The 27,544-nt window shown below is 38.2% G+C and overlaps 5 protein-coding genes, 1 long non-coding RNA gene and 2 other non-coding genes across 8 annotated transcripts in view; 2 read left to right on the forward strand and 6 right to left on the reverse strand.

The window, feature by feature from the left end:
- Nucleotides 1–94: 94 nt before the first annotated feature.
- On the reverse strand, nt 95–1,530 carry LOC137078805 (uncharacterized). Its single transcript, XM_067446506.1, has 3 exons — nt 1,054–1,530; nt 653–838; nt 95–443 (listed from the first exon to the last, which is right to left on the reverse strand). Exons 1-3 carry the CDS (start codon nt 1,180–1,182, stop codon nt 252–254), a joined length of 507 nt encoding a protein of 168 aa, XP_067302607.1. The 5' UTR covers nt 1,183–1,530; the 3' UTR covers nt 95–251.
- A 2,000-nt stretch (nt 1,531–3,530) lies between these two features.
- Nucleotides 3,531–10,648, reverse strand: LOC137078811 (nascent polypeptide-associated complex subunit alpha). Its single transcript, XM_067446511.1, has 8 exons — nt 10,566–10,648; nt 9,631–9,706; nt 4,950–5,035; nt 4,766–4,843; nt 4,520–4,666; nt 4,119–4,247; nt 3,868–3,990; nt 3,531–3,651 (listed from the first exon to the last, which is right to left on the reverse strand). The coding sequence occupies exons 2-8, from the start codon at nt 9,698–9,700 to the stop codon at nt 3,637–3,639; spliced, it is 648 nt and encodes a 215-aa protein (XP_067302612.1). The 5' UTR covers nt 9,701–9,706; nt 10,566–10,648; the 3' UTR covers nt 3,531–3,636.
- On the reverse strand, nt 3,727–3,802 carry LOC137080129 (small nucleolar RNA SNORD59). Its single transcript, XR_010906001.1, has one exon. It is a non-coding gene; the product is annotated as a small nucleolar RNA SNORD59 (small nucleolar RNA).
- On the reverse strand, nt 4,324–4,399 carry LOC137080131 (small nucleolar RNA SNORD59). Its single transcript, XR_010906003.1, has one exon. It is a non-coding gene; the product is annotated as a small nucleolar RNA SNORD59 (small nucleolar RNA).
- On the reverse strand, nt 5,042–7,702 carry naca (nascent polypeptide associated complex subunit alpha; the record flags this gene model as incomplete). The annotated part of the gene is made up of 1 exon (XM_067447078.1): nt 5,042–7,702. A coding segment is annotated over one exon (2,331 nt), but the record flags the coding sequence as incomplete, so codon positions are not given.
- tfip11 (tuftelin interacting protein 11) lies at nt 10,581–18,265 on the forward strand. Its single transcript, XM_067446508.1, has 14 exons — nt 10,581–10,709; nt 11,295–11,507; nt 11,639–11,801; nt 12,380–12,533; nt 12,673–12,800; nt 13,246–13,401; nt 13,491–13,682; nt 15,256–15,570; nt 16,086–16,192; nt 16,267–16,435; nt 16,535–16,778; nt 16,861–17,003; nt 17,493–17,658; nt 17,764–18,265. Exons 2-14 carry the CDS (start codon nt 11,299–11,301, stop codon nt 18,123–18,125), a joined length of 2,508 nt encoding a protein of 835 aa, XP_067302609.1. The 5' UTR covers nt 10,581–10,709; nt 11,295–11,298; the 3' UTR covers nt 18,126–18,265.
- A 123-nt stretch (nt 18,266–18,388) lies between these two features.
- Nucleotides 18,389–22,402, reverse strand: prim1 (DNA primase subunit 1). The gene is made up of 13 exons (XM_067446510.1): nt 22,194–22,402; nt 21,786–21,943; nt 21,154–21,260; nt 20,974–21,047; nt 20,739–20,875; nt 20,539–20,597; nt 20,000–20,114; nt 19,706–19,792; nt 19,471–19,606; nt 19,199–19,268; nt 18,999–19,105; nt 18,813–18,911; nt 18,389–18,554 (listed from the first exon to the last, which is right to left on the reverse strand). The coding sequence occupies exons 1-13, from the start codon at nt 22,300–22,302 to the stop codon at nt 18,535–18,537; spliced, it is 1,278 nt and encodes a 425-aa protein (XP_067302611.1). The 5' UTR covers nt 22,303–22,402; the 3' UTR covers nt 18,389–18,534.
- A 184-nt stretch (nt 22,403–22,586) lies between these two features.
- The window catches only part of LOC137078812 (uncharacterized), a 172,462-nt gene continuing 167,504 nt past the window's right edge, over nt 22,587–27,544 (forward strand). The window contains exons 1-2 of the long non-coding RNA XR_010905350.1: nt 22,587–22,786; nt 23,929–24,067. This is a non-coding gene — a long non-coding RNA (uncharacterized lncRNA). The remainder of the gene's footprint in view (nt 22,787–23,928; nt 24,068–27,544) is intronic.

Here is a 27,544-nt window from a genome sequence, read left to right on the forward strand (position 1 = left end):
GTCTAAATTTAGAAAATGTACCCTCAGAGTTGTTCAGTGATAACACTCTGACTACCCCCTTAGTTTAAGTAATTTAGTGTATACACATCCCATTGTCTTTTTAAAGTTAAGTTAAAGTTTATTCTGAGCACATGTGGATACATTCCAGTTATATTCACTCTTTTAAATATTAGATGCAAAACAGGTCAACTTTACAGTAACAACAACTGTTACTAACGATCCATTGACATGATATTAGAGCATGAAGACACTTATGTATCTTTTTTAGCACATCGTCCAGTGGTGCAGCCCTCTCTGCCGGTCCACTTTAGTCTGTTTCTTGCAAACACCCCATAGGCGAGATCCATTACAGGCCTGATCAGTGGGAGAGAGATGAACCGTCCAAGCCAACCCAAACCCACCGCACCGTACATGACTGTAAAAGCTGGCACACCACGATGAATCTGCCCCCAGAACAAAAAAGCAGGGATGAATAATAAATCACATATTTGGTCAGGTATTGTGAAATTTATTGAATTTAAACACCATAACATTTTTTTCATAGCGTTTTAGACTGAGGAAAACTAGTGAGAATACCACAAAATGCATAAAATACTGAAACACAATGCTACTGAGATTTTTGCCAAGATAAAGTGTAAAACTGATCACTCACCTTGTTATTCGTATCAATCACTGTCATTTCCTCCATTGCCATGTCATAACTGACTCCATATTTTGTCCCGTCATATTCTGGCAGTGAAATGTCCACAAAATCTACCTTTTCTGCTCTTTTTCTCTGAAGAAACTGAAGAAAGCTAATTTCTTTAACACATATTGGGCATTCTCCATCATAGAGTACCTATGGCGCAAAAACAATTGACTTATTAACATATGATTATGCCTGAGTGGACTCTAGGTTTTGATATCTTCATTCTTAACTAGTATCGTTACGCAGTGACAAGTAAATTCGATTTTAAAAAACAAAAACGTTTATGTGCACTGCGCTTCAGACCATAAATGAAAGTCATTGCTAATCTATAAGATTACGGATCCAAGAGAGAAGTGATGTCTCACCCTTATACTGTCAGATGATCCTCGTCCTCCCTCATGAGAGCAGATCAGTCGCTGTGAACTAACGACACTCGTCCTGGAGCCGATATAACCATAACGTAAAGCTCCAACCAAATGTATCCTGACAGCCATTTCAGTATTATAAATGGATTTGAGTGACAGTCACAGAACCCATCATTTAAAATTTCTTCCTGTACGATATGATTTGATCTGTCCGGATTCGATGGCTGCTAGCTGATTCGCCAAAAACTTAACTTACACAACACATTTAAGTACATTAAGATACGGGTCTTTCTCGCCCCATACTTTTTTTTTTTTTTTAAATATCATTTATTTTTTTACCTAGTATTTGCAAGCAGGTGTGAACAGATTACCTATTAAAATTTCTTTCAGCCAATAGAATCGCTCTTGGGGTCCTTGCGGACACGATTTCACAGGGGGACAGGATTTATCATGACACCGTGCACAAGTGATCAACGACTGCTCCTTCCTTGTTTACATTCCAAATTTAAAGTCCCTCATACTGCGCGCATTTTAAACTTCAAACTAAATTTCAGAAATTTGTACACCACGTCTAAAATAAAAATATGAGCTTAATAGACTTAATAAATGTGTTATACACCTAGGTTTTTTTTCCAGACATGGTTTAAATTAAGACAGTAGTCAACATTAATCGTAGAAGAGTTGTTTTTCTCTTAAAAATTGCTTCTTTTTTTGAATAGCTAACAAACTCAGGGTTACAGGATTAGTTTCGAGTTAACAAACCCAAACCAATCTATTCAGACTTTGTTGGTGCCATGATGTTGATCATCAGCTTTCTCTGTCAACAATCACATGTTGTGGATCAGAAAAAAAACATAGGTAATGTAAAAACCGATGAATGGGAGACTTCTCGCTAGAGACGCAGCGAGATTCAGTTCTCTCTTCTGCAGAATATTACAATTGAAAAATGTAAAGAATTTAAATTTACACAGCAAGAAGAGCCATCTATGAAAAACTTAAAGATCATAAAAATAAAAAAATGTCAATGCAAGTACAATTTATGAAGTTAGTTGACATACAGAGAATAATATTATATTTAAGCTCAATAAGATTTTTACATTTTTGTTTTGGTTTATTAATTGATTTTTAAAGCTTTACATTAAGTGCCTATTAATGATTAAATATAATATACATGATTAAGGGTATGATTACATAAATTATATAAAAATCATTCAAAATTATTATAAATAAGCATTGTTAAAAGCCAGACACCTTAGTCTTTAAAAACTCTTTTGCTATGTAGTGACCTTTAATTTGGAGTAGAAAAAGGGGGCGTGGCTGTTGCATCAGAGGTGTGTCACTTTACTCACAGCTGATTGGTCCAATTTCAGTTTGCATCCAGAACATACCTGCCCTGGAGCAGGTTAGCCATAAATTACTATGGAAATAAACACAGCTTAAAGCCAAACCACTTTAATGGTATTGAAACCCCAGGATTTACACAAACACTAATCTTAAATCTCTGGCTAGCCAGCTAAACTTTATGGTATAGACCCCTAAACTAAAATAAACAAGATTAATTTAAAACCAACTGTGCTAATCTGAATTGACAGAGGAAGCCTATAAAACGTGCAGCAGAAAAAAATAAATGAAAAAACACTGAATAAAAGAAAACTCTTTTAAAGCAAATCACTAAGAAAAACTGCACATATCAGCAGTGGAATCAAAGAAAATGAATGCCTAAAGGTCTATTTGTGATTAAATGCAAATTAACACATTTACAAGAACAATACAACTTCCAGCAAGATTGAATCAAGTTTTATTACCTTACTGTTTTGTGAAATAAGTGGGTTGGACATTACAACAGTGTTGAGGAATATTATAAAATAAACCTCAAAGAAAATTCACCTTACACCATAAGAGAGGTTAAAGACTGGCGGATGGAAAATAAATATACTGACCTGTTGGATGAATTACTGATAAAGTCAGTTGTATTATAATTGAGAGCCAGCAACCTCTAAAGAACATACCAGATGACTGATTTCCTGAAACTACTAGAGCTACTTAAACGAAATCTACCAGGAGGCAGGTTTAACTGAATATCACCTGGATATTTATTAACCTCTGGATTAGACTAATTTCTAATCCAAGACTAATTTAAAACTATGACAGATCAGATTTCGGTAAATATGGTTTAAAAGGTAACTTAAATCTGGGACTAGATTTAATCCATCCGGGAAACCTCAAATGTCTGGAGAAGAGTCATATGGCTTGAAAAGTTGCATTTAGTGAGAACAGCCTCGACTGGATATCAATCTTTATTATAAATTTAAAGTGCCAACAAATTCAAAAAGATCCATCCTCAGACAGAGATAAGAGCTAGTTCATACTTTTACATCCCTTTCCTCTATGCAAATGTTTGTGCTTTGGACAAAATCACCACACTGAAAATTATTTCCATCAATATTATAAAATACAAAAAAATACAACAAAATAAATAATTTCTTCAATCCACTCCTTTATTTCTCTTGGGTATAAATTGTACAAACAATAGTGTAGATCAAATCAGCAACATCTTATTGTGACCCAGTCCCTGATCTCCATTTACATCGTCAATTCCTGTGAAGACAGGAGGCAAAAAGATCAATTGAGTAAGACTGCTTCATATCATGACGCTGCATTTAAAGCCTGAGCTCTTCTCAGGACAAATGAACTGGCTTCATGACAAATTCAGAAGAACGAAAGTCAATTGTTAATTCATCACAGAAGAGTTTTGAAATTCTAAATATAAAAATTGTAAACCGCATAAAGTTAGACGTTAACAGTTTAACTCACCATAATAGCATTGACAATGTCGTTATTGTTATTCTTCAGTGCACGCACAGCCTTTGCCCTGGATACATTGGCCTGTGACATGACCAGCTCAATGTCCTTGACCTCTACTCCGGTCTCATCAACCTGTAAATGGAAAAGAAGAAAAAGAAAATAAACAAATCACTTTTCACATTTGTTGAACACGTCAACACAAGACCGTTCATGAAAGCAGTATTATTTAGTGTTAGAATCATAACAGTGTTGATGCTCACCTCTTCCTCTTCGCTCTCCTCCTGTACTGTGGGCGTCTGTGTGTTTTCCTGGATGCTTGAAACCGCTTCTCCTTGAACCTTGAACTTCTCTGCAGCTGCTAACTGAGCTTGCTGTGACAGGTCTTCAATCTGAGGAGAAGAACAAATCAGGATTTTAGTTTGTTTTGTAAGCTTCATTGCATTTTTCCCACATTGTTAAAGTTTCCTCTTTCAGGACAGAAAGTTTGGCTTCATCAGACTCAGAAGAACGAAAGTCAAACTGTTTAAATCATCATTGAGAGGTCACTTAGGCCAATGTAGTCAGGAAAAGTTGCCCTGTAGAATTAGTTTTCAACCAAAACAGAGTTGATCTATCAGGTTACACACCAAACGTAAACCAATTTTTTCTCTTAAATTTTTACCTTTGCCTCACCAAAGACAATGTAAGTATCTGAAGCCGGACTTTTGTAGACATCTGGTTTGGTAATGACAAAGAGAATGTTCTTGGACTTGCGAATGGTTACCCTGGTAACACCAGCAACTTGTCTCAACCCCAATTTGGACATAGCCTGGCAAAGGGAAGCAAGGGTACAGTTACATTAAAGTAACTGAGTGCATGCATTCAAATTTAAGTGTTATCAGATTGATTTGGTTTGAGGATGACCTACCTTCCTGGCTTTCTTCTCACTTCTGCTTTGTTTTGCTTTGCTGACAGGTTCCTCATCGATTTCAGCTGCAGCTGCAAGCTATGAAAAAGGTAGTACAATTTTAGTTCATGTCAATATAAAAAAAAAAGTGAGACAAAGTGGCGAGCAAATAATGTCACTGGTAGACAGTTTAAAATAATATTACCTGTGCCTGCTGTGTCTGTGTCTGTGCAGAGTCCTGCTCCTCCAGGTCAGGAACAGATTCATCACTGTCAGATTCAGTGCCGGACCCTAAAACACCCAGATACGGTACTTTAATTTGCCATTAGACACACAATAGATTTTAACTAGAATACTGTTGAAATAATCAAAATAAATACATTTAAACATACTGCAAGATAAAATCTAAAGTAAATCGCTATTATACTTAAAACTCTGAAAAATATCCATATCAATCAGAAACCATTTAACAAGTGAATTATGTTCCTTAGTCAACTTTCAGAAGCTTTAACTTCACTCAAAAGACAAATGATAGATGATTTCAAGCTCCTGGAGTTACTAGGCTTACTTTTACTAATAATGTGACCCTAAAGGACAACATTATTAAGCAACAACAAACGCAAAAAGCTAAGACAGACAGAAAGAGATACCCTTGTCGTTCTTGATGACTGGTTCCAGTATGGGTGGGGCTTTAAGTGGTTTGGGAACAGGTGCTGGCTCAACTTTAGGGATAGGGGCAACAGGCTCAACTTTAGGGCTAGGGGCAGCAGCCTTAACTTTAGGAGCAGGCACCGCAGCCTCAACTTTAGGGGCAGGCACAGGTTTAACTTTAGGGGCAGGGGAAAGGGCAGCAGAAGGTTTAACTTTAGGGGCGGCAGCCTCAACTTTAGGGGCAGCGGAAGCAGCCTCAACTTTAGGGGAAGCAGCTTCAACTTTAGGGGAAGGGTCAGCAGGTTTAACTTTAGGGGCGGCAGCCTCAACTTTAGGGGCAGGGGAAGCAGCCTCAACTTTAGGGGAAGGGGCAGCAGCAGGTTTAACTTTAAGGGCAGGCGCAGGTTTAACTTTGGGGGCAGCAGCCTCAACTGTAGGAGGAGCAGCCTTAACTTTAGGAGCAGCGGCCTCAACTTTAGGGACAGCGGCCTCAACTTTAGGAGCAGCAACAGTCTTAACTTTAGGAGGAGCAACAGCCTTAACTTTAGGGGTAGGAGGAGCAGCCACCTCAACTTTAGGGGTAGGAGCAGCCACCTCAACTTTAGGGGTAGGAGCAGCAGCCTCAACTTTAGGGGTAGGAGGAGCAGCCACCTCAACTTTAGGGGTAGGAGCAGCCAGCTCAACTTTAGGGGTAGGAGCAGCCACCTCAACTTTAGGGGTAAGAGCAGCCGCCACAACTTTAGGGGTAGGAGCAGCCGCCTCAACTTTAGGGGTAGGAGCAGCCGCCTCAACTTTAGGGGTAGGAGCAGCTGCCACAACTTTAGGGGTAGGAGCAGCTGCCACAACTTTAGGGGTAGGAGCAGCTGCCACAACTTTAGGGGTAGGAGCAGCTGCCACAACTTTAGGGGTAGGAGCAGCTGCCTCAACTTTAGGAGCAGCGGCAGCCTTAACTTTAGGAATAGGAGAAGCAGCCTCAACTACAGGAGCAGTAGCCTCAACTTTAGAGGTAGGAGGAGACTTCACTTTAGGGGCAGCCGCCTCAACTTTAACAGCAGGGGCAGCTGCCTCAACTTTAACAGCAGGCTCCACCTTAGAGATAGGAGCAGACTTTGCTTTAGGAGCAGGCTTAACTTTAGCAGCAGGGGGAGCCTCAACTTTAAGGGCAGGAGCAGCTTCAAATTTAGGGGCAGCCACCTCAACTTTAGGAACAGCAATGGGTTTAACTTTAATGGCAGGAACAGGCTCAGCTTTAGGGCTAGGGGTAGACTTAGCTTTGGGTGCAGGAGCAGCCTCACCTTTAGGGGTGTGGACAGGCTCAATTTTAGGAGCTGGCTTAGCTATAGCAGCAACCTTTGTTTTAGGGGCAGGACCAGATTCAACTTTAGTGGAGGCAACAGGCTCAGCTTTAGGAGCTGATGGGGTAACTACAGGGATTGCACTAGGTGGCATGGGGGGGAAATCAGGCATTGCAAAAGGATTCCCAGGTGGTAAGAGAGGTGGGAGATCCTCATCTTCAAACTTTGCAGGCACAACCCAAGGAGCAGGTTTTAATGGCGCAGCATTGGCTTGGTTTACACTTGGCACTTGGGCAGGGACAGGTTTTTCAGCTGCTTTTGAAGGTGAAGTCATCTTGGCTTCTGAAGCAGCAGGGGTAGCTACCTTTGGAGCTTCAGAGGCAAACTTGGGAGTTTCAAACACTTTGGGTGGACTGGTGGCCACAGCTGCTGTAAATGACTTGGGTGCTGGGACAGCAGATTTGGAAGTCACTTTAAAGGCCACAGGAGCCACAGCAATTTTGGAAGAAACAGGGGAAGCATTAGCATTGCCTGATGGTTTTGGTTCCTCAGGAATTGGTACAGCAAGAGACGGCAGAACTGCCACTGGTGCAGGCTTGGAGGCAGAGGGAGATGCCTGCTCATGTTCGGCAGGCTTAAAATTCTTTGTTTTCTGTTGCTTCCCTTGTTTGCCAGCCTTTACGACCCTGGGAGCAGTTTGCTCAGCTTTCAAGGCTGCAGGAGAGTCAGCTGGAGGAGAGGCCAAAGGGGAACATGGAGGGGTAGCACGTGGGCCAGAGGCAGATTTAGGAGAGGTAGGGGAGCTTGAGGAGGCAGATAGAGAGGAGCGCTTCCTACGTCCAGCAGGAACTGGCTTAGGAGCAGTGGCATGAGGAGATGAGGACAGCTTGGGATTAGTTTTGCCCTCTTTAGGCTTTGCCTGAGAGGGAGCAGGGGCCGCAGCAGCAGGTGTGGCTAATGGAAATAAAATGCTAGAGTGACTTTTTTTGGCAATTAAAAAGTTGCATGGTGTAAACCATCACACCCATGCTGGTTATAAGGGATGCTTTTAATTGCTCAAAAGTGTTAAACTGCTTACCCAAAAGCACAACGGACTACTAAAGCAAATCAAACACACTATGAAAATCTGGTTACGTATTGTTAAAACTCTATAAAAAGACCATTCAACTGCACATGCGTGAACAAAAAAAGGCACTGGCAATAAACATCTAAAAACATTTGTATTAAATTAACATTGTTCTCTGACACTCATTTACCATGATGTTTCATACATAAAAATAAATGACTAAAAATATGATTTACATTTTAGTAATATTTTTCATTTGTAATTGTATTGTTATGCGTCATTTAAATTGTTAATGTGCTATGGAAACAAAACGATGATTAAAAAAATGTTGTTTTTACCTTGGCTTCAACCCTTCTCGTTGCAAATCAATTTAGTAGTTTTGCAGTCCATTTTAAAAACGTTTTCATTGAATCTTCATATGTCAGTGTCACAAGTGTGGTTATATAGTGATGTAATAAAATTAGAGATGGAAAATGATTTTTAAGTCCTAATATTAATTAGATAATACTAGGCTGATAATAAAAATAATGGAAAAACAAGACTATTATCTTGATAGTCAAAGGCATCAGCAATATATAACTATTGTTGATACACAATACTATCAACAATATTTATAGATTGCTCTAGTCAGAATATCAGAACATGGAACCTTCAAAGAATGTAGTTGGCTCCTGAATTAGTAATCTGAAGAGAAGATCATGAAACTCACACTCAAGGCTTTTATATTCTGCCTAGTGAAACACATACAGATATTTAGTTCTATAAATTTCATCTCTCCCTTGACAACATTCAAGCAATCATATTTTCTTCTTCATGTTATCATAACAGCAGCTTCCAGAGAGCAAATAAGAAATAGTGTTCCATCTGTGATTTAACTGGTTAACTTATTTACCTTATTAACTGGTCCAGTATTTGACAGAGATTTGCATGCTTAATCAAGTGTACTTTACAAAACTATTAATTTTGCTAAAAAAAACAAAAAAACAACAATGACCAAAAATGTAGTTCCTCAAAATCAGGATCATAAGACCTCTTAGATTGTAAAGATGCTCAATTACATGCTGCTCATCTTGAAATCACAAAGCCTGGCAAATCACATACGTGAACACAATAAATCCCTCCAGAAAAAAAATAAAAACACTTTCTAGTCCTGTTAAAAATGGTGTATAAATATTCAGGTTGAGATCACTCAAATTCAATGAAATGTATGAAAAACATTCATGCAGTGTTATGTTATCCACATTCCATTCAAACATTTATGGATGCATTTGCTTTCAATATCACAGAAGAAACCTTTAGAGCTATATTAATCAGTCCAGGCAAAGACTGTTGGGCAAGGCAGTCCTGGATCACTCTTATTTTTCAAAACCAAATGTTGCATGTCATTACCTCTTAAACAGGTAACTCTGAAAAAGGCTTTTATTGTCTGTATAATGAAGTCAATGGGTCCAATGTTGTTAACTGCATTAACTTTAATAGAAGGGACAATGTTCCACAGAATAAAGTCATACAAGTTTGTATCAACATTAACATTGTCTGAACTCTCCCTTTTATAAAACTAGTTCAGTTTTTAATCCAGGGAGGGACTCAAGCAAATTAACCTAAAAACCTGTAGGTGGAGAAAAAAAAAAATGACTCAAACTACATCCCCACCCTCAACCCCCCACTAGAGAAACTCGCTTTGTGAAGTCTCTATAACAGCTGGTAGAGGATCATAAAAAAACCTGAAAGAAATCTAAAACCGGTGCAAAATTAATATAAATAGACTGATCTTAAATTAATGTCTTTACATTTAAAAGGTGAAAAACAAAGCTCCAGGACCCCTCACACAACCACTTTAGTGTCAGACATGCACATTTTAAGACAGTACTAACCCGTCTCAGCCTGGGGCTGCTGCATCTCCTGCTCTGTAACAGGGACAGTTTCTGTGGCTTCGCCTGGCATTCTGGTCTGCAACAGAAATGAGATATCGCACATTAGAAGCTTTGCAAAAGTGAAGCCTTTTGTGTGTCCGTTTTCATGTGACTTTTACTATTCAAACACAGTAGCGCACTAGGCCTTTTCCTGTAGGCCTCTGTTGTCAGCACTCACTGCCGGCTGAATTAAAACACTACTGTGTTCAAAAATAATCGAGCTTACATGATAACGTTTCACAAGCCCACTGAACAGAAACAGTGCGCTTTATAATAATCCAGACACATAACACGGCCCATTTAGAATCATAATGACATCAAAACATTGTTTTACAACCCGTCCATAGGTGCATGATGCACATTTCACGTGTGTAACAGAGCAACACTGTCACGCTTCCAGTGTATAAGTAACTCATCCCCAAATGAAAACAAAACAACGTGGATAACTTATAGGAAACGAGTTCTTATTAGCCTCCATAATGTAATGTCATCACAGCGTGCGTATTTTTAAATTATTTAATAGGAGACAAACTTTCAAATAAGTGCCTACGGTCCCACACAAGGCAAATTATTTTCGCCATTACATTATCAGACGTCTCACAAACAACGCTGTATTTGTTTATAATAATATATTTCGCATGATTTAAGCGTTTCGTCAGACACAAAGCCCTCAGCTGAAGTCTTCATACAGCGAGTGGCGGTGCGTCTCGCTCCCCCATTTTGAACAGTCAGCCGGTTGTATTCATTAAGATATTTCTTCAATAAAGCCGTCAAACAAAGAAATCTTTACCGTTCGACACAGAGGAACACTACAGCATCAATACAAGTAATTAATGAGAGGCCAAAAGCACTAACGCAACGTTGGATGACAGTAGATGTAACACAGAAGTACTCACTAGATCAGGGCACAGGATCCAAGATGGCTGTAAGAGAGGGTTTCTGACCTCTGCGTCGCTCTGATGTCACAGCTCTGCTTCCGGCTCCAACAGGAAGTTGTTTTTGGATGCACTTTTGCTGACAGCGAGGAACCGCATTTTCGGGTAAAACAAAATGTTTTTTATTCGCTATCTCTGTTATTTTAATACAAACGTGTATATTTCTCATTTGACAAAAGTCACAAAAAACTGAAAAACTTCTTTAAAGGAAGGCAGGGGTTTTGTTTACATCAGAAATAGCATTGCTAAGCTAACCGTATTACTTTTTTGAAAACGTTTGCTTTGACTTACTAATATATTAGGGCCAAAACACTCATGTGGCTATGCTTTGAGAATTCAATAAGCGCAATCAATTTTATGTATACTACTGTTTTGCCTTTAATCGTTTAGACGCCAGGAACCCACAAATGCCACCTTCCTCTTGTGAGGGACAACATTTTAAGAGGCAGCTAACGTTAGATGTTTTCATAAACGTATAAAAGAATCAATTTATACGGACAAATATTACATTATAAGCATGTGAGTATATAGTATTATACTCACTATAACACTGGTAGGTGTGTTATTTTAATTTAAATTTAAATGTTTATTTATTTAGAATTTTTTTAACATAGTAAAACATAGTGTTTACAGACTCAGACCCCAGTTTGAAACCCCCTGTCATAAAACATTCTTATTTCATCCCAACAGAGAGATGTCTATGTCCCATTTGTATGGGCGTAGAGGTGTTGAGGAGGAGGAGGATGGTGTGGAAATTGAAAAGTTTGAGGTGACTGAGTGGGACTTGGCCAATGAGTTCAACCCAGACAGACGCAGACACAGACAGACTAAAGAAGAAGCGACTTATGGGATTTGGGCAGAGCATGACTCTGATGATGAGCGGCCAAGCTTTGGGGGGAAAAGGTATGTGGTTGTTGTTGAATAAATGTTTCAGCTGTCAAATTGTTAAAGACCTTGGTGACTAAGAGGTGAATACCATTTTAATTGTCCTATAATAAATTCAGCATTCAATATTGATATTTGTATCCACACAGAGCGAAAGACTATTCAGCTCCTGTGAATTTTGTGAGTGGTGGCATACGAAAGACTGCAGCTGAGGAGAAAGCGCAGCAGGAGGGCTCAGATGACTCCAATGACAGTGGAGATGCACCTCCTCCACCCGCACCTCGCATGGCAGCTCCCAAAAAGCTCCAAACGGTATGTTGAGATGCCTAAAAAACGTTACACAACATCTTTGTCTTGAATATTGGGTTCATATGTCTTTATTCACTACCATTCAAAAGCTGGAGTTTTACGCTTTTTTAAAATGTTTTTGAAAGAAGTCTTTAATGCTCAATGAGGTTGCATTTATTTGTTCAAAGCACAGTAAAAACAGTAATATTGGTAAATGTTATTACAATTTAAAATAACAAGTTTCTATTGTATATTTAATATAATTTATTAAATATAATTTATTTCTGTTATTCACAGCTGAATTTTCATCAGCCATTACTCCAATCTTCAGTCACATGATTCTTCAGAAATCTGATTTTGGTGCTCAAGAAACATTTTTTATTCAACACTTACTTGAAATTTCTGAATAGTTTCTTCATTCAGTAACAAGTGACTCCAGCTCTTCTCTACTCAAATTTTTTTTTGTAACATTAAACATGTCTTTACTGTCACTTTTGATCAATTTAATATGTCCTTGCTGAAGTATTTATTTCTTATAAAAAGTCTTACTGATGCCAAACCTTTGAACTGTATTGTAAATGTCTTTGAATTCTTCTCTTTAGGGTGCAAGCTTTAAGACATCCCAGAGGTTTGCAGGCGGTATTAGAACAGGGCAGGACCTGGGATCCTGGGAGAAACACACACGAGGCATAGGTCAAAAACTTCTGCAGAAGATGGGTTACGTTCAAGGAAAAGGATTGGGCAAAAATGCTCAGGGTAAATCATTTCAGTCTTTTATTTCATACCAAAGTATATTGATTTTAGTTTATTCAGCTTACTGTGATTTACTTTATGCATCGTGTGCTTACCTGGAGATTAATTTCTGGTAGCATGATGTAAATACCTTTTTCTGCAGGTATTGTGAATCCGATTGAGGCTAAAGTGCGGAAGGGGAAGGGAGCAGTTGGTGCATATGGTAATGAGAGGACCCAGCAGTCCCTGCAGGATTTCCCTGTTATAGACTCTGAGGAGGAGGAAGAGCAAGTAAGAACAATACAAAATGAGTGGTTTTTGGCCAATATATACCAAAGTAACCAGAGTCTAACCTGACAGTGAGCATAATACAAAAGGTTAAGAATATTACGAATGCTCTTCATTTTAAAGATGGTGACTGCACCACACTGGATCAGGCAACAATTAAAAATACTTAAACATTAAAAAGTCATAAACAACACTATTTAAAGAAAACTGCATATTTATTAGTATTATTTATTGGCTTTATGACATGGGTATGTTTTGATTGCTCTCAGTGCACAAACCAAATTCTCCATTACTGTTGTTAAAAAAACGGCACCTATCCAGAAAGGCAATTTGAATGACTGAAAGCAATACTTGTAAATACAACATGGAGAGAATGCCATATTTTTTTCTTTTGGTCAGGCTTTACCAGCTTTAATTTTTCCTTTAATTCTTTATTTCATCTTTGCAGGAGTTTCAGAGGGAGTTGGGGCAATGGCGTAAAGACCCGGGCACAACAAAGAAGAAGCCCAGATATTCTTACAAGACTGTGGAAGAGCTGAAAGCTCATGGCAAACTGGCCAACAAGAGCATGAGCAGACCTGCTGGAGAATTGGCTCAGGTCAAGGTGAGAGCGCGAAACAATTAGACTACTGCACAATAATCATTTAAATATATCTCAGAGTACACAATGAACCCATCCTTCATGGGTTTCAGGTGATCGATATGACAGGCAGAGAGCAGAAGGTGTATCATAGTTACAGTCATATGAGTCAGAAGCACAGTGTTCCTGAGGAAGCCCCTTTGAGCGTCAGCGCTCGAGAGCAGAAGAGCTCTGGCTTCGCTCTCCCGGAGCTGGAACACAACCTCAAACTGCTCATTGAGCTCACAGAGCAAGACATCCTACAGGTAAAGCACTCATAAACTTGTACTAAATCGACAGTAAATTAGAAAAAAGTAACATTTATGTAAATGAATACTGTATAAATTATTATTATATAATGCTAATATTATAAAATATTATGCAATATTAATATTTTAAATGTTTGTAGTATTTATAAATGTCCATTTCATGTGGTGTACCACTTTGCCAGAATTTGAGAGCTGTAGGAGAAAAAAGATTAAACAATATATTGTTCTCTTAGTAGGACATTGTCTAACCCATCACACTTTATCTCTTAAATTTAATTGCATAATTTACTTAAAGGTGTAGTTAACCGTTTCTAAGAAGCACAGTTTATATTTGAAATCAACCCAAACAAACACGCCCCTCCCTTTATTAAACCACCCCCAAAATGCACGAACATGAAATGCAAGAGTGGATGTCTCTTTAACATAGCTGATGTGTAGCAAAATAATGCTTTGCAAAAAATAAAGCGAAGATGACGAACATACGACAAGGAAGAACAACATATGAACAAGCAAGAGTGGCCAACGGCACACCAGCTCCAGACACTCACAACTGTCCTGTTATAGCTAACATTACAACAACAGCATATCTTAATTCTGTGAAACATAGCAAAAGCATTTTTACTCACGTATGGAGCAGAAAAACAGGAAAGCTTTTCTCATTTTAATGTGGGCCTTAAAGCTCTGCTTGCCTGATCATAACCTTTTTTCGTTTACTTTTTCTTTTTTGTTAGAAAAAGTAAACATATGTCTCAGCTAGGGCTGTGCAATATATCGAAATAATCAAAATTGCGATATGCATATCACAACGGCACGCAATATCTGAATGATTTTAATAGGCTACTTCAACATTGTGAAAAGTGTACGTTTTAGGTCGGCATATAGCAGAGAAAAGACTGGGCAACCGACTACTGTTACTTATGTGACTCGCTTGACGTTAAAAATAGTTATTATATGCAATAACTTGCGAAAAACAACTTGCAGTCTCACGCTGTCTGACACACACACCTAAACGTGTGCACAAGCAGCCAGTCTGAAAGCATGGGATCCCTTCAGATCAAATACACACACACATTTTTTTGTACATCAATTTTTGCTGAAACACTGCTGGTCATTTTAAGAAGTTGTAGCGACGCTTTCTCTTCCCAGAGAGAATGCAAAACACAAATGGCATCATTCTCAGTTTTTAAATATATGTTTTTTTAAATATAATTTAAATAGATTTTACACACTAATAGCAATATCGTAAAGCATCTCGAATACCTCTTATTTAACATGGTATTGCATATCGCGTTTTTATTTTCAATATCGCACAGCCCTACACGCTTTCTTCAATTTTCCTTCTTGCTCACTTTCTCTCCTTCCCCATCATGAGTGGACACGCCCCCTGCTGCAGTTTGGCTACAGATATGTTGTTCTGCTCGGTCCGATCCTCAGAAATCGCTTACTGCACCTTTAATAGTGAATGCTTGTTTTGGTCCATGACGGATACATACAGCCAGTTTTTATTTGAAATTTGACCATGTCCGCTTACTTTACCTGAACAGTCTGTGGGTATGTGTTGCATGTGTAGAGCGCACGACGTCTGCAGCATGAGAAGGACACTGTGGTGACCCTTACCCATGAGAGCGACGCCCTGCAGGTGAGGCTGGCAGAGGAGGAAGAGTCCCTTGGTCGGCTAGAGCAGGTGATGAACCTGGTGGAGAGCTTTGAAGCAGGCGATATGGACGGAAACCCTGCGCTCAGCCTTCAGGAGTGTGCTAAGGTCTTCCAGCAGCTGCAGACAGAGTTCTATCAGGAGTATAAGACTTTGGGTTTGGGAGATCTAGCTGTGTCTGTTGTGCATCCTCTATTGAAGGAGAAGCTCCGCAGCTGGGATCCACTGAAGGTAAAACAAAAAATGTGTATTTTTGAAAGAAATATCTTTATTCAGTAAGGGCGCAGTACATTGATCACAATTAACAGTAAAGGCTTTAACATTTTAACAAAATGTAAGTTTATATCTGAAAACAATTTATCATGGTAATGAAAGATATTATGCAGCACAACTTTTTTCAACATCGATGATAATGATTAAATATTTTTAATTTAAAAAAATTATTAAGCAGCAAATCAGCACATTAGAATGATTTCGGAAGGATCATGTGATCAAACTGTAGACTGGAGTAATAATGATAATTATTTAGCAATATTACTGTATCTTTGATCAAATAAATGCAGCCCTTTTCAAACCTTTGAATTGTAGTGTGTGTGTGTGTGATATATATATATATATATATATATATATATATATATATACACTTCTTCAGGCCTTGGGAAAAAAAACATATATACTATAATCTTTGTTATTGTGTCCACTCTGTGTATAAGTTCTGAACTCATTTTCACACTGTTTATCCTCAGGACTGTTCAGATGGTTTAGAGGAAGTTGGTCAGTGGAGGGCAATTCTTGAAAGCTCACAATCTCTTCATGGTGGACCAGACACTTCTAACATGGACCCCTATCACAGGTAAAATATATCTGAGAGTGTGTATGTGGTCTGTCTGTGAAAGCAGATGACTTGAGCTGGAGTTTTCTGTGCAGATTGATATGGGAAGTGTGGGTTCCAGTCATGAGGACCTGTGTGTCGCAATGGCAGCCCAGAAATGTGGGGCCCATGGTGGACTGTGTGGAATGCTGGGCTCCTGTATTACCACTGTGGATTCTGGACAACGTTTTGGAGCAGCTTATTTTCCCACGACTACAGAGAGAGGTTTGTGCTGAACATATGAACAACACACGCTGTATATTTTCTTGTCAAACGTAAGGATGTGTGTCCATGCAAGATGTTACTCTGTCTGTTTTTGGATAGGTGGACAGCTGGAACCCACTGACGGACACAGTGCCAATCCATTCATGGATTCATCCCTGGCTGCCCCTGATGCAAACCCGTCTTGAGCCGCTGTATGCTCCCATCCGCAGTAAACTAGCCCATGCTTTGCAACGCTGGCACCCCAGCGACTCCTCCGCCAGACTCATTCTGCAACCCTGGAGAGATGTCTTCACACCTGGTGCCTGGGAGGCCTTCATGGTCAAAAATATTGTCCCCAAACTGGGTATGCACTTATCTGCTAGATTTTCAGTGTCAGACTTTAGGAGCATGAGGGAGTCTCTGAAGGTTTTGCTATTGTGTTGCAGCTCTATGTTTAGGAGAGCTGGTGGTGAATCCTCATCAGCAACTTCTAGAGCCGTTCAACTGGGTGATGGACTGGGAGGGGATGCTCTCTGTCTCCACCATGGTTGGACTGCTGGATAAGAATTTCTTCCCCAAATGGCTACAGGTCAGTCCAACAGTTTGAAATTTTAAGTGTGAACAGATTACTCACTATTTAAACTACAAAATGGCATACAATAGTGCATAAGTAGTTGGATTGTGAGACCAGTACAAACAACTAAATAAGTTAAATTGCATTTAAACATTTTAATTAACTTTGTTATATTTAACTAACATTATTTTAATTACGCAAAGAACACAGAAGTTTCTCCGGGGAAAACAAAGGTCTTGTGATAGAATGCAAAAGCATTTTTAAAAAATGGGAATTTTTTCCCATCACCATCACTTTAGGGTCTCTTAAGATTTAAAATGACATTTTTATTTATTATTTTACTGTTACATTGAGTTACATTAACTTATACACGTGAAATAAACTAAACTATATTATTTGTTATATATTTTAATCAATTATAGGTTTTACTTATTTTTATATGAATAAATTGATTTCATTTAGTTGCACTTCTCCATTTGAACGTATTAATGTTTCTTGTTGCAGGTGTTGTGTTCCTGGCTCAGTAACAACCCAAACTATGAAGAGATCACTAAATGGTATCTTGGCTGGAAGAGCTTACTCTCAGAGAACCTGCTTAGTCACCCATTGGTCAAAGAAAAACTGAACGAGGCGCTTGACATTATGAATCGTGCCGTTGCCTCTGGATTAGGTCAGTCATGTGCTAGAAAAATAAATATTATGTCCATTAAACAAATTCATAGCTTTGTAATGGTGTCTCATTCTCTTCAACGTCAATATATGTATTTTGTTGCAGGTGGGTATATGCAACCTGGAGCAAGAGAGAACATTGCATATCTGATCCAGACAGAGAGAAGGAAAGATTTCCAGTGTGAGCCTCAGCCTGAGCGCCGTGAAGTGGAGAATTCTGCCACACGGCCACCAGGCACTGCAGCAGTACCAACATCTGTACCTACCAACTTTAAAGATCTAGTCCAGGCCAAGGCTGAGGAGAACGGCATCGTCTTCATGCCACTGGTGGCCAAACGGCATATGGGAAAACAGTTGTTCACATTTGGCAGAATAGTCATTTACATTGAACGTGGAGTGGTCTTTGTCCAAGGCGAGAAAACCTGGGTTCCAACATCACTACAGAGTCTAATTGACATGGCCAAATGAGACTGATAGCTAGTCAAAGAGAAGCCGTTTACATTTTCCCACCTAGTCCGCTTCCACGCAGCTTGTAAAACTGTACTTTGTCTTTCAATGTTGTTTTATAATACAATAAATGCTTTTGAATAAATGTGTGCTTAAATTAACATCATGCTTGTGTTGTACTTAACTACCCACCATTATGTTCTCTAAATTCAAATAACAACCTCAATTGTAATTTTATTTATTTTTTAAACTACACAGAAACAGATTTGTAAAAGTTATTTTAATAAGACGGTAGAAAAATGAACCCCAATCCTGACATTTTTTAAAATCTGATCGACAAAAAGTACAAAACAAGTGAAAACATTTTATTAGAAAAGTCAGCTGAAAAACATGTAAATGTTTAATGAAAATATGTCCCAGTTCATCTGCTTTAGAAGTCTTTCTGAAGATCTGAAAAATAATAATCACATTGAAATAATTAAGTAATCTGCACCTAAAATCAATCAATCATTCTGAATAGAAGTGAACTCCCATTATAAATTTACAGTATGAGAGCTAAATAATCATTTTGATATTTGATTAAAAAAAATTACATTTAAGTGTTACTGTTGTCATTTAAATACTTAAAGTAAACAGAAATGCAAATGAGCATGCTGAATTAAATGTGTAGAACATGGAAGCCAGAACAGACGCTTGTTTATGACTCACCACTCTTCATCAGCATCTCTCCTTTCCGAGATCGAGCCATTGCCTCCAAAAAACGATCAAAGACCTTCACATACTTGGCCAGGCTTGTGCGCTTATAGTCTACAAATAACCAAAAGCACGTTCAGCACTCAGTACCTGGCCATAAAAACGGTTGTGAATAAATTGAGGAGTCATACGTTTGCTCACCTCTGATTCTGCGTCGTTCTCCAGCATCTTGTTCATTCTCCTTGTCCTTCATGTCCTCATCATCCACCTCATCTTCTCTGGGTTTCTCCAACTCCTCACAGATCAGACTACAGAGATAGATGAGCGGAGATATGAAAGCAGTTGTCACAACTTTATATGGAACTACCCTGCAAAGATGGACTCATGTAGTCAGCATTTACCTGATCGTAGGAACCTCAAAAGGATCAAACGTGTTCAGTTCTTTCAAATCTATTGGCACTGAGATTCGCCCTAAAGACAAAAATAACCATCTTTAGAATAACAATATTGCAATACATTATACAATTAATGTAATATATAGAAAATTATTCATGCAAAACAAGACTAGAAACATACACTACTATTCTTAAGTTCTGTCAGTAAGATTTTTGACCTTGTGAAATTATTATAAATGTTACAGGCTAATAAAGTTACTAGGCTAGTTTGATCTAACCTGTCTTGGGATGTACACTGAAGGGGCTCTTCAGTAAATGGTTGACTCCTTTACTGACGTTGACATCCAAACGGGGGTAACAGTACTGCAACATGATCTCCTTATCGAAGTACTGACCACCCTTCTTACTACCCGACTTAACACAAACAAATAAAAATAATGGGTAAGTGAATTACATTTTATTTGCCTGCTATTAGGTGTTCTCAGTCTTGTTTTTCGACCAATTTGCATTTACCTTTTTATGTTCAACCAGAGTGCAGAGTCTGTCCCATCGCTCCATTGGGTTTTTCTCCTTTTGACAAAAGGTTGTCAGGTCCTTTCTGATATGTGAAGTCAGACTTAAAAAAAATAACGCATTTGGAATCCTCCAATAAAAAGCAGTTACACCTCAAATCCCTATATTGGTAACAATAATATATTGCTTAATTGAAAAAACAAGTTAACAGGGAATTATCATTATCAAAAGTACTGATACTTTAGTACCGAATACTGAAATTTTGTTATGGTGACAACACTACTGGGGTGAAAGGATATCTTCAGGTAGCAGAGCGAACACTTTGTCTACACTCTCCTTACTGCCTAATATGTCCTGTTCCACAATGGCATACTGTGGGAAATAGTGCTCCACCACAGAAAGAGAATGACTAAAAGAGACAGAGAGAGAGAGCGAGAGATACTATGATCACACCAATTACATTGACGCATCATATACTTGAAAGAGTAGTTCACTTCAGAATTAAAATTTCCTGATTCCTACGTAATACGTGGTGCATCAATTATTATTTATTTTTAGAAAATTACTTGTTTCGCTACATATGACCCTCATTCCACATCAGGGATCGTGTAGCTGAATGGTAGTTGAAACTGAAACTGAAATTACAATTTGGACCTTCAAACCATTTGACCCCATTATCATTGATATGGAGAAAAATCCTGGACTGTTTTCCTCAAAAACCTTAATTTTAGACATGAACATCTTGGAGGACGTGGGGTGACTAAATTATCAGGAAATTTTAATTCTGAAGTGAAGTACTCCTTAAAGAAGGTGGGTCCTTTTGTCCCCCTTACTTGATGAACGGATGGATTGGATCTGACAGCACAACTTTCCTCACAGTCTCCTCACCACCCTAAAGAAACATGCAGAGCACACAAGTAATTTAAACACTCACAGGATAAAGAGTTGAGCTTTTGGACAAGATATGTGAATATAGTAAAAAAAAAACCAGGATACAACTTTTAGAATGATGAATTATCTGATATTTGAATACCTTGACTAAACTGAGATACTCAGCCACGGCAGACCTCGCCGCCACTGAGAGCTTCCTAGCAGCATCATCACAAACCCAGCAATGCACTCCTCTCCTGCCCGAATACACCCACAGGAGATGATGGAACCCAAAGTCCTCTGAACCAAACATACAGCACAATGAACGTCAACTGTTAGTATATCTTTTATGATGTTACTTAAATTGTAAATGTTCTGTAGATGAGAGGTCCCCCTACCCCGAAGTGCCCGGTCCAGAATACGGATAGCAATGGTCATTAGAGTCCAGCACTTTGAGCAGATATCAGCAGCACTGAAGAACAAAAAGATGAATATATTAACAAGAAATGCACAAGATAACTACATTTAAAACACTACTCCATCTTAGGATGAAAGAAAGTGATAAGGCATCTGTATACCTGCAGCAACGTCTGACATCATCATAGTCTGTCATGTCAATGTCAAACACCAGCTCCTTCTCTAGGGCCTGGAAGGTTCCAGACTTCACAGTGTTGTGTTGATTGGGCTGTCAATCACAGAAACAGAAAAATGATGATCTCTTTATTCAAAAGGCATTGCGTTTTACCACAAGAAATATGAAGCAGATTTAAGAGCCAAAAATGTAAGAATTAAAAAAAAAGGAAAAAGGCAACAAAGACAATATTTATTCAATCTATTATTTAAATAATGACATTACTTCTGTTCATACAAATGTAATGCCTATATTATACCACTATAAAATAGTACAATAGTATTCTATATATAGCTACAGTACTTTTATACTACATAGTACATTTTTATTTGAACCACTGTATTTAATTTAAAATCCAGTGACATGATGAATGAGTTTTTAAAAGCATTAACATTCCATTATGTATTTCAACTAATATGCATTTCTAAGCCATAAAAAATACATGTCAGTATAAAATAATGAGCAAATTACTATTTGAAAATGCTGTTACATGCCAACTTTCCATATAATATAATATAATATAATATAATATAATATAATATAATATAATATAATATAGAAACATGATGAGATTATTACCCTGTGGCTGTAGACTGCTCCAATATCAATCTTGTAGGGAACCATTTTCTGCATCTCTTTCTCCAGCTCATTCTGAGTGCTGAAGGACTGATATCTGACATAAATGTCATCTTTTAGCGTGAATGAAAATTCACGGTTCTGGAAGTAGTTTTTAAACACTGCAAGAGGCAAAATTAAGTAGAATATAAATATAAAGAATGGAGATACATAGATATTGTTTATTATAAAAGCCATAATGGTTAAACTGAAATATTTATAAGATCGAGTTTGCACTATGATTACACAAACTACTAAAAAAAGAGAATTTTAAAGAGAAAAAAAATGAATTGCTCGTTGTTGTGTTATCACAGATTGACGTGGGTAACGTTACGTTAAATTTAGTAAGTGGCGAGTTAAAGATTTACTTACCACCGCCATAATTTAACCAACGATAGTACTGTGGGAACGGGAAAAGTCTGCGATAATACAGCGGTAACAAGTCAGGCAAACAAGCTGGATCATAATCTTTGTTTGCCATGTTTAAATTGATCAGTGTTGATTCTCAATGACAGCTGATTCTACAACCAACCAGCGCGGGAAAACTAACGTAAATAGGAAATGACGCACTTTGTCCTTATTCGTTGGTCTCGCGCACGGCCTACTGTTTTCTGTTTAGCTCTGCTGCCACCTCAAGGCTCGGACAAGAATGTTTCATCTCAGTCATGATTCAAGTCACTGATAGACTGTCCGTTCACCTGAAGTCCTGCATTTATCCTTACTAGACGGACCGAGACGCTGGGACGAACTCACACGACCTGCCTACCGTTACAGAATAAGCGGACGAATTAATTGATGTGTGATTCAAATCAAGTGAAGACTTGAGCGTAACAGTTTTTCGTATAAAGTTTTTTTTTTTAGTTTAGGGCGAGGTTAGTTTACCAGCTACCAGGGAGATAAACTGTATCAATGACGAGCTTGAGAAATATGAGACGTGACTTATCGAGAACACAGAGAAACATGAGGTAAATCTCAGGTGTTTAACAGAATATAGATAGGCTACTTTTTAATGTGCGTCATATCCAAACAAGTCCTCATTGTTTTCCAGTTTTGGTTGAGGGGTAAACATATAATTTAATTGTGTGTATTAAGTGTAATAAAATGCTACCTGTGAAATTAGCCTTAGCCAAACTTTGCTTAGGTAGGTGGTACTTTTTAAAGTAACATCCACATGGATGACATGACCCATGGTTTCCCATCAAAATAAGGATCACACTGCCTCTGCCGGCTTGCCTTCTTCCCATATTGTATCCTTGTGCCATGTGTTACCCAGGTAAGCAACGCACACCGGCCATCCATTGCTTCGTGGTCCAGTTCTGATGCTCACGTGCCCACTGTTGGTGCTTTCGTGGTGGACAGGGGTCAGCATGGGTACTCTGACTTGTCTGCGTTTATGCAACCCCATACGCAACAAACTGCGATGCACCGTGTATTCTGACACCTTTCTATCAGAACCAGCATTAACTTCTTGAGCCATTTGAGTTGCAGTAGCTCATCTGTTTGATCGGACCACACAGCCTTGGCTCCCCACATGCGTCAATGTGGCCGCCCATGACCCTGTCGCCAGTTCACCACTGTACCTTTCTTGGAGGACTTTTGATAGATACGGACCACTGCAGACCAGGAACACCCCACAAGAGCTGCCATTTTGGAAATGTTCTGATCTAGTCACCTAGCCATCACAATTTGGCCCTTGTCAAACACACTCAAATCCTTACGCTTGCCCATTTTTCTGCTTCTAACACATTAACTTTGAGGACAAAATGTTTACTTGCTGCCTAACAGGTGTTATGATGAAAAGATAATCAGTGTTATTCTTTTCACCCATAATGTTATGCATGATCGCTGTATGTTAATCACATAATTCTCATATCATCCATGTACTGCTGAACATTGTTAGCAGACAAAAGAAATAAAATAGTGAGAGTATAAATAGAGTTTAAATAGACGTCAGAAAAAACAGCTATTAATATATTATTTGTTAATATGTATTGTAATACAATAACTCATGTCTGGAAATATAATCAGTCTAATTTTTTACATCTGCATTTGGCATAAAACCATGAAACACTAAAATGCTAATTTCCCCAACTTATTTTTCTTTTAGATTCTCTGTCTTACCAGGGCAGAAATTCCTTGAGTACTGGACAAACTGCGACACAGTCATATTGACTTCATGCATATTGATAATTCTGCAGCTAGAGCTGGATCCGATCTGCTGAGTCCACAGCCACTGCTGTAAACAGGTAAAGGTATAAATGTGTAATGTTTAAATATGATGCTTGTGTGGGTATGATTTTTCACTGTGTCATCAGGAATATTATCCCAGGCCTTTTTCTGGTGCCAGTAAATGAAGGGCCTATCAATGGCATCCTGTGACAGAAAGAAAAAAAACACTGTCATAGACAGGCCTCATGGGGGTGGGGGTTGGGTGGGGTGTATCTCAAACTAATTTTATGCATTTTGCATTTTCTGTGAGTAACTGAAGGTAATTCCTAAAGGAGTGCGGCTCACAGGAACAAGAGCTCTCATAGGCAGAGTGTCTGACTGAGAGCACTTGTGTCTGAGTGTGCCAGTCTCATTTCCACCTCTCACTGTCTATCTTTTTATTCAGTGGTAAATTCAGTACATTCACGTTAAGCAAGGCATATGTGTTCCTTATACACGTTAGATGATTTTATTTCTATCAGCAAAGTCTCTATATTAATTACTACCAGCTTCCTGAGTGGCTCTCAGCTGAGACATCATCATGTAGCAACTGGTTAAAGCTATTTAGGTATACTACTCTTTTCTGAACAAGTGCTTTTCCTGTCGTCCTTCGCTGATCCATTTTCAGCAACTTAAATAAATCTCTTCCTGTACTTGAAGAAACAGTCTCCTTGCAGAACATGTTGTCATACTATGCAGCCCACAATTAAATAGCCTAGCAAAATTAAAACAGTAAATCAATTATGAAGCAAAATAAATGACCAAATATACACTAGCCTTCAAATGTTTGGTTCTTAAGATTATTATTATTATTATTTGAAAGATATTAATACTTTTATCAAGCAAGGGCAAGAAATTTGATTAGAAATAAAAAATATTTGAATTTCAAAGGAGTGCTGTTATTTTGAGCATTCGATTTATCAGATAATCCTGAAAAAATGTATCATGGTTTCAATAAAAATATTAATCAGCACAACAGTTTAACATTGAAGGATCATGTGACACTAATTAAGCTTTGACATCACAGGAATAAATTACATTTTAAAATGTATTTAGAAAAGTTATTTAAAATTGTAGTAATTTCACAATATTACTGTTTTTACTGTATTTTCGATCAAATAAATGCTGCTTTTGTGAGCATAAGTTTTTTCAAAAAACTGTTTTTGAACGGTAGTGTAAAAAGTAACAATGTAATCAATAAATTGTATAATAATTTATCAAATTTAAATTTGAAAATAATTTAACAACTTGCCCTAACCTGAAATGTCCTGAGAGTTCACTACATTAATTTTATGGTTGACTCTCACCTGCTAATGTGGTTTTATAATGTAAAGAGGTTTACTATGGCAAAGAAAGAAATAATGACTTTAGAACTTTAGAAACCCACAGAAAACACACGTTTGTGCATTTGGACTTTTGACTCAACCTCATAGTTACTAACATGTCCTTGTTACAACTAGCCCCATTCTCCCCTATATTACTGAAATTACTGTTGTTTGTTGGTCGCACAGTCTCTATGATGAGATGAAAATGAAGTTTGCACCAGCTTGTTTCCTTGATCAGCTATGACAGAAATAGACTGTAGTGTTTGTCTTATAACATTGGCTGTTGTTGCGGGGCAGGATGAGGGGCTGGTGGAGAAGCATGAGAGGAGGAGAGAGGGTTATCTGGGCGACAGGGTGAAGCATGTCAGGGCTTCAACTACGGAACCCCAGCGACATGCGAGTCTATTGTTCAGTTCACATCCTCCTCCTCCTCCTGCAGTGGTGTTCTCCGTGTGTGGGTGGAAGTGACTTTACCCTCATTGGAAAATCTCAAAGCTGGGCTTCCCTTCATGAGCCCTTCCTTCTGAGGAAGAAAGAGAACTTCCTTCAAAACAGGTGCAGACTGATGGTGGGGGAGGGGGTTTGTGCTCTGACACTTAAGATCTAAGCAGGATGCCTGCTGTTTGAGTTACAGGTAACATCAAATTCTAGGGTTATCACCCAGCAAAAGCTGTCTAGGAGTATTATGAACATTAAACACAGTCTTGATCATCATTTGTCTTTATTCAAATCAAATGAATTACAAATGTGGTCAATGCATGAAAAGTGTTCTTACGATTACTGATAAACGCAGGGCACAGGTGTTAATTAAAATGTACCATTTTAGTTGGCCCGATAAGCCGCTTTCATCTTCACGCAGAGAATATGCGTGTGTTCAAAAGAGACCTGAATCTGTTAAATATTTCATTTTGTATGATTTTCTCTTTCAGGCCATTGAAAAGTAAATCTGTGTGTGCACACATACGCACCTACACAGAGACCCTCATGCACAAAGACTTCTCTGCTGTTGCTATGACTACATTCTTTCTGCGGTAAATGTGTTGTCTGACACTGTAAAGTCAAAGAGAATGCTTGTGTTTTCATATCTACTCCTGTATTTTTTTTCTTTTTTACACACTAGCTTCTCTCAGGCACGCTGAAGGTTGTGGGTAATTTTGGTTACGGCTTTTTGTGACCTTGAGCCTCTTAAAGAGCGCCCTACAATTTTAATCTTTCTGGATGTGTGTGTTGTGAACAGACTAAACACAACTAGCAGTAATGCTCTGAATATCTTGAAGAATTGTGAATATATTGAATTTTACTTTAGTCGATACTATAGGTTTTCATCAACATTTTGGATAACTTGGTGGTATAACATATGTATTTACTGTACATACTTTATGATGCTGTTAAAATAATTGTACGTTTTTATAGTCATATATTTGATAGTCCCTTTTTACTTTATTATTTTACTAAATACATTTAAATATGGAAGAGATATTTAACTTATAATAGTTGAGAGATATATATATATATATATATATAAATACATTGCGAGGCAGATTTCAGCAATATATATATATTTAAGTGTGTGTATTTACATATGCTTATTTCATTTTGTTTCCTAATGTCTAATTAAGTATATTAAAATAATATACAGTCCTAAACAAAATCTTAATACCAGGGGATGCATTGCAAGTTTTACACGTTTCGCACTTGTGGAACATAACCGTGTTGTAAGTGCTGCTTCAAAATGCCAGAAGAAGAAACAGGAGCAAGAGACAAAAAATAGAGAGTAGGCAATTTATTTAAAACTGCATTTAAACTCAAACAGGCCGTTCATCAGCTGATCAAAAGTTTAAGACCATAGCCATAAAAAGGTCAAATTTGGACAAAAATATGGCTTTCATGTCATTGTCCTTGAAGCACTCATACTGTCAAGATCTCCTGATGGCAAAGGCAAAAAGGCTTTCTCTCTTTGAACGTGGCAGGATTGTTGAGCTGCACAAGCAAGGCCTCTCGCAATGCGCCATCACTGCTGAGGTTGGACGCAGTAAGTAAAAATCCTGAGAGTTATTGGACAAAAAAGTCAAGTGGTATACCCAAAAAGATTTCACCTGCACTGAGCCGCAGGATCCGACGGGTTGTCCATGAAGACACAAGTCGATCCTCAACCCAAATTAAGGCCTTTACTGATGCTGACTGCAGCTC

This window comes from Pseudorasbora parva, chromosome 6 (assembly GCF_024679245.1).
Source record: "Pseudorasbora parva isolate DD20220531a chromosome 6, ASM2467924v1, whole genome shotgun sequence".
In the NCBI taxonomy this organism is placed as follows: domain Eukaryota; kingdom Metazoa; phylum Chordata; class Actinopteri; order Cypriniformes; family Gobionidae; genus Pseudorasbora; species Pseudorasbora parva.